This window comes from Triticum urartu, chromosome 6A (assembly GCF_056163025.1).
Source record: "Triticum urartu cultivar PI428250 chromosome 6A, HENAU_Tu73, whole genome shotgun sequence".
In the NCBI taxonomy this organism is placed as follows: Eukaryota; Viridiplantae; Streptophyta; class Magnoliopsida; order Poales; family Poaceae; genus Triticum; species Triticum urartu.
In genome coordinates, this window is record NC_141878.1 from 367924914 (window position 1) to 367931787 (window position 6874).

A 6874-nucleotide genomic window follows, 5' to 3' on the forward strand; every position below is an offset into this window, starting at 1 on the left:
GTAGCGTTGTCATTCTGGTCACGAACATGTACGTACATACTGGTCGATGTAGAGGCATGCACGTGTGGTAGTAGAGGCGCGCATGTAGCATGTACACGTACGTACAGCGGCCAGGGTGCAAGAAAGAAAATACGGCCACGTACGTACATACTGGCGGGGAACGCCTAATCACGCATACGTATGGCCAGGGCTCGTGTACATGGCTGGGCCGGAATGGAGAAAATGTGTCATCGTCGTGTTCATGGGGAGGTAAAGGAATGAGTCGTGTTCATCAGGAGGCAACGGAACGCGTGCTGTTCATCGGGAGCCAACCGGCTTGGAAGGAACAGCCGATGGAAACGAGGCCTGGCATACCGTGGAACGGAGGAAACGACCTTGTGTTCGATCGGCCACGGTCGAAACGGGATCCTATTCATCGGGAGGGGTCTGGCGTATGGCAAAATGGAGGAAACCAACTTCTCTTGGATCTCCTACGATCAAAACAGGGTCCTGTTGATCGGGAGGGGTGTGGCGTACCGCAAAACGGAGGAAACGGACTTGTGTTGGAGTGCTACGGTCGAAACGGGGGTCCTGTTTATCAAGAGGGGTGTGGCGTACCGCAAAACGAGACTCCATGGGATACTGTTCATCTCCACCGTCGACCTCATCCAGCCTCCACGGGCTACTGTTCGTCCACCATCGACCTCCTCCAGCTTCCACCTATGACTGTTCATCCACGGGCTCCTGTTCATCTAGTCTCCATCGTGCGCTCCTCCACCGGCTACTGTTCAACCAGCCCTCTCCACGGGGTCCTGTTCAACCACCCCTCCACAAGCTACTGTTCATCCAGCCCTTCACCGGCTACTGTTCAACCAGCCCTCCACGGGGTCCTGTTCATCCACCCCTCCACGGGGTCCTGTTCATCCACCCCTCCATGGGGTCCTATTCATCCAGCCCTCCACGGGGTCCTATTCATCCACTGGGTTGATCGATCGGGGTCCAATTCATCCAGCGGCAACGGCCTCTACTACCACGGGTTCCTGTTCATCCAACCCCCACCGAGAACTGTTCATCCAACCCCCCCCCCCCCAACAACACTCACTGTTCATCCAGAGACAGCATCGATCGGCTTCAGTTAGCAGCAGTAGTGAAGGAATCACTCGGGTTCAGTTAACAACAAGGGATCAATCGATCGCTCGGGTTCAGTGACGCGTAGCCTGCAGTGCAATTGCTCGGGTTCAGTTAGAGTCGAACGCCTCGCTCGGGTTCAGTTAGAGCTTAATGCCTCGCGCACATGCGCGTACGTATGAGAGAAACGTGCATCGCTCGACCCCCGACCACCCACCGCTACCCGGAACTCCCCTGATATTTTCCTCGCCCTCGCTTCTACCATGGTTTTTTCCATCATGGACAACCCAAAGAATGTCATGCAGTTGCGTCTCTGGCCCGCCCATGACGAAAATCCCATTTTCTGTCATGATTTTTTGTCATGGAAGTAGGACCCCACCACATCTATGATGATACCGGATTTTGTCACAATTATGGTCATAGAAGTTTCATAAGCATGACAAAAAAATCGTTCGGCCCAAAATGTCATGGATGTGTCTTTTTTTGTAGTGCATGCTACTATATTACCATTTTTGGATGTTTTACAATCATTTTATATCATTTTTTGGGACTAACCTATTGACATAGTGCCCAGTGCCAGTTGTTGTTTTTCGCTTGTTTTTTAACATCACAGAAAATCAATATCAAACGGAGACCAAATGCAGCAAAACTTTTTGTGGAATTTTTATGGACCAGAAGACATACAATGGGCCGGAGAAGCACCTAGGGGTGCGCCGAGGGGGGCACGACCCACCAGGGCATGCCTGGGCCCCCAGGCGCGCCCAGGTGCGTGGTGCCCACCTCGGTGGCCTCCCGCACCACCTAATTTCTCTATAAATACCCCAATATTCCAGAAACCCTAAGGGAGTTGAGGAAAATCAATCCCAGCCGCCGCAAGTTCCAGAAACCACAGATCTAATCTAGACACCATCACGGAGGGGTTCATCATCCTCATTAGTGCCTCTCCAATGATGCGTGAGTAGTCTTTTGTAGACCGTCGGATCCGTAGTTAGTAGCTAGATGGCTTCCTCTCTCTCTTTTGATTCTCAATACAATGGTCTCTTGGAGATCTATTTGATGTAACTCTTTTTGCGGTGTGTTTGTTGGGATCCGATGAACTTTGAGTTTATGATCAGATCTTTGTTTTTATCCATGAAAGTTATTTGAGTCTTTTGATCTCTTATATGCATGATTACTTATAGCCTCGTATTTCTTCTTCGTATCTTTGGTTTATTTAGGCAAACTGGATCGACTTTTCTTGCCATGGGAAGAGGTGCTTTGTGATGGGTTCGATCTTACGGTGCTTGATCCCAGTGACAGAAGGGGAACTGACACGTATGTATTGTTGCTATTAAGGATAACAAGATGGGGTCAATTTCTACATAAATAGATCTTGTCTATATCATGTCATCGTATTTATTGCATTACTCCGTTTCTCCATGAACTTAATACACAAAATGCATGCTGGATAGCGGTCGATGTGTGGAGTAATAGTAGTAGATGCAGGCAGGAGTCGGTCTACTAATCTTGGATGTGATGCCTATATAATGATCATTGCCTGGATATCATCATGATTATTTGAGTTCTATCAATTTCCCAACAGTAATTTGTTTACCCACCATTGCTATTTTTCTCGAGAGAAGCCACTAGTGAAACCTACGGCCCCCGGGTCCCTTCTTTATTATATGTGCCTTCGCGCTCTATTTTTATTTGCTTTTCTTAGATCTATTAATCCAAAAACCCAAAAATACCTTGCTGCAACTTTTATTTATTTATTTTATCTCGCGTTCCCATGAGATCTATTTATCCAATCTACTACAGTTTTATCCTATCTACTTGCCAATTTCTGGCGCCGTTACCCGAAGGGATTGACAGCCCCTTTAATACGTCAGGTTGCGAGTATTTGTTATTTGTGTGCAGGTGCTGTTCATGTAGTGTTGCGTGGTTCGATAACCTTGGTCTCATCACTGAGGGAAATACCTACCGTAGTTGTGCTACATGATCCCTTCCTCTTTGGGGAAATAACGATGTAGTTCAAGCCGCATCAAGCCACTGTCCCCTTTGGAGAGGAAAGCGAACCCATACCGGCAAGGACAGATGCAGTTCAAGACAAGAGAGAGCAAGGCAGCGGCAGTTCCAAGGTTGCGGCAAGGAAGAAGGTGGTGCAGTGCCCGGTGTACTTTGTCAGCTCCCTGTTGCAGGGGGCTAGGTTAACATACTTTGGCGTGCAAAATTTGATTTTTGGCCTCGTCATGGCCTCAAGGAAACTGTTCCACTACTTCCAAGCCCACGAGATCACGGTTGTCACCCGCTTCCCTTTGCAACGCATACTCAAAAACCCCGAGGCCACCGGCAGGATAGTGGAGTGGTCCTTGGAGTTATCTAGCTTTGGTTTAAAGTTTGAGAGCACATCAACCCCTGATGAAGAATGGACACCAACCCCTGATGAAGAAGTATTGGAGATTGTAATCCCGGGCAAGGAAGCGCCCCAAGAATGGATTATGTATTTCGATGGTGCCTTCTACCTACAAGGTGTAGGGGCTAGCGTGCTTCTCGTTGCTCCCACAGGGGAACACCTTAAGTACGCCATCCAAATGCATTTTCCCTGGGAGAAGGCTACCAACAATACTGCAGAGTATGAAGGGCTCCTTGTCGGGCTCAGGATTTCAACAGAACTAGGAATCAAGAAGCTAATCATCCACAGAGATTCGCAACATGTGGCGACACAAGTAAACAAGGATTACCAAAGCCCATTGATGGAGGCATGCGTTGAGGAAGTGAGAAAGTTGGAGGAGTGCTTTGACGGATTGCAAACAGAGCACGTACCCCGTGCCGAAAACAGCATTGTCGATCATCTATCAAAGTGCACTGCGCAAAAACTCCTTGTGGAACCAGGGACTTTTTTCTCCATCTGACTCAGCCCTGCATATCCCCGGCAACAATGGACAGAAAAAGGAGGAAACTAGACTCCGGCAAGCCTCTAGCGGCAGAGCCTCCCAAGGCCCCCGGCAAAGAGCTTGGCGGGAATAACTCCCCTTCGATCGCTGAGCTGCACCGTCCCTCCAGATCGTCGGTCCCTGCGGTCGAGGAGTGCGCTCCCACGAATGAGGAGGTACCGCTGGTCCTCATTACTGAGCCTCAGGCTCCAACTTGGGCATGGCACATAGTCCATTTCCTTCAAACTGGAGAACTTCCCAAAGAGCAAGAAGAAGCTGAAAGAGTAGCCCGGAGGTCCAGTATGTATCAATTCGTTGACGACACGCTATACAGAAGAAGGCCCAGCGGTGTGAAATTAAAGTGCATTTGCTGGGAAGAAGGAAAGGAACTGTTGGCAGAGATACACTAGAGTATGTGCGGCTCACACATTGGATCGACGGCCCTGGTTGGAAAAGCCTTCTGACAAGGATATTACTAGCCCACGGTCCTCCAAGTTGAAGTTGAGCTGGTCAGCAAATGTGAAGCCTGCCAGTTCCACTCCAAGAATATCCATCAGCCTGCCCAAGCTCTCCAGACGATCCCTTTAATTAACATGGCTCTTCCCCGTATAGGGGGCTTGACATCTTGGGCCCCTTCCCCCATGCTACCGGGGCTTTAAGTTCTTGTTCGTCGCTATTGACAAGTTCATAAAGTGGCTAGAGGTGGAGCCCGTGAGAAAGGTGGTCGCACAATAAGCTATCAAGTTCTTGAAAGGATTGGTGTGCCGGTTCGGGGTCCCTGCCCGAATCATCACCGACAGTGGCACCCAATTCATGAGTTGTGCCTTCATGCAATACATTCATGCCCTCGGAAGCAAGATCTCATTTGCCTCAGTTGCCTATCCCAGGAGCAACGGGCAAGCTGAGAGGGCGAACACTGAAGTACGGCAAAGCCTCAAGACAAGAACATTTGATAAGATGCAGAAGTGTGGCAGGTGATGGATCGACGAGCTGCCGGTGGTTCTTTGGTCCCTCCGTACGACACCAAATCGAGCTACCGGGCAGACTCCCTTCTCCCTTGTCTATGGGGCAGAAGCAGTTATCCCCATGGAACTCATATACGGGTCACCTCGAGTGCTTGCCTACGATGAAATAGCCCAAGAACAACACCGGCGTGACGACGTTGTGCTACTTGAGGAGAACCGTCTCTGGGCTGCTACGGGTGATGTACGCTACTAGCAAGCCCTGCGTTGCTATCACAGCCGCAGGGTTCATGCCCGGAGTTTTGAGGAAGGCGACCTTGTCCTTAGGCGTGTTCAGTCTGCCAAGGGTACAAACAAGTTGATGCCGAAGTGGGAAGGCCCTTACTGGGTAGTACGAGTCACCAGACCTGGCGCAGTCCGTTTGGAGACCGGAGATGGCATTCGGTTGCAAAACTCATGGAACATTGATCATGTCCGTAAGTTCTACCCATAAGGTGCGGCTATCGGGGCCTGCCCGGCAGCCAGCTTTTTGTACAGGCCTTGCCGATGTTGCATGTAACCCCTTGTACAAAGGCAGGCGCAGACCCTGGGCAACAGAGAAATAAACGAAGCGCTGGGGGGCCTCGACAAGTTCCATATATACATGCATAAGCATAGCATGATCATGTACATAAGATCGCATGTGGCATCATTTTCATCTGCGCTAAGATGCAGGCTCTTACTATGGACTTGGTCCCAAAGAAGAGAAGAGAAGACAAGCCTACATTGCATTCCCCGGCAAGCCAAAGAGATAAGTTCTTTCTTATCCATACGTGTTTTGTAAGTAGAGACTTGTGCATATGAAAACCTTGCCACCTTCGAAACTTAGGTGCTCCCATCCCTTGACTCGAACATTGCTTCGGTCAGGATGGTTGCAGTGGCCTTTGGCGGAAAAGGTTTGGCGGCGGGTGATACCACTCCAACATATCTATAATTTTTTATTGTTCCATGTTATTATATTATCTGTTTTGGATGTTAATGGGCTTTATTTTACACTTCTATATTATTTTTGGGACTAACCTACAAACCCAAGGCCCAGTGCAAATTGATGTTTTTTGCCTATTTCAGTGTTTCACAGAAAAGGAATATCAAATGGAATCCAAACGGAATAAAACCATCGGGAGAGTTATTTTTGGAACAAACGTGATCCAGGGGACTTGGAGTGGACGTCAAGCAACCAACGAGGAGGCCACAAGGCAGGGGGCGTGCATTACCCCCTGGGCGCGCCCTCCCCCTCGTCGGCCCCTCGTGGCTCCACCGACCTACTTCTTCCTCCTATATATATATATATATATATATATATATATATATATATATATATATATATATATATATATATATATGTACATACCCCGAATACATCCAGGAGCACCATGAAACCCTATTTCCACCGCCGCAACCTTCTGTACCCAAGAGATCCCATCTTGGGGGCCTTTTCCAGAGCTCCACTGGAGGGGGCATCGATCATGGAGGGCCTCTACATCAACTCCATGGCCCCTCCGATGATGTGTGAGTAGTTTACTTCAAACCTTCGGGTCCATAGCTATTAGCTAGATGGCTTCTTCTCTCTCTTTGAACCTCAATACAAAGTTCTCCTCGATCTTCTTGGAGATCTATTTGATGTAACTCTTTTTGCGATGTGTTTGTCGAGATCCGATGAATTGCGGGTTTATGATCAAGTTTATCTATGAACAATATTTGATTCTTCTCTAAAATATTTTATGTACGATTGGTTATCTTTGCAAGTCTCTTCGAATTATCATTTTGGTTTGGCCTACTAGATTGGTCTTTCTTGCAATGGGAGATGTGCTTAGCTTTGGGTTCAATCTTGTGGTGCTCGATCCCAATGAC

At 48.6% G+C, this 6874-nt stretch overlaps 1 protein-coding gene across 1 annotated transcript; it reads left to right on the top strand.

Moving 5' to 3' along the window:
* Positions 1–3338: 3338 nt before the first annotated feature.
* On the top strand, positions 3339–4001 carry LOC147965281 (uncharacterized). Its single transcript, XM_087530388.1, has one exon. It carries the CDS (start codon positions 3339–3341, stop codon positions 3999–4001), a length of 663 nt encoding a protein of 220 aa, XP_087386514.1.
* The last annotated feature ends 2873 nt before the right edge of the window (positions 4002–6874 follow it).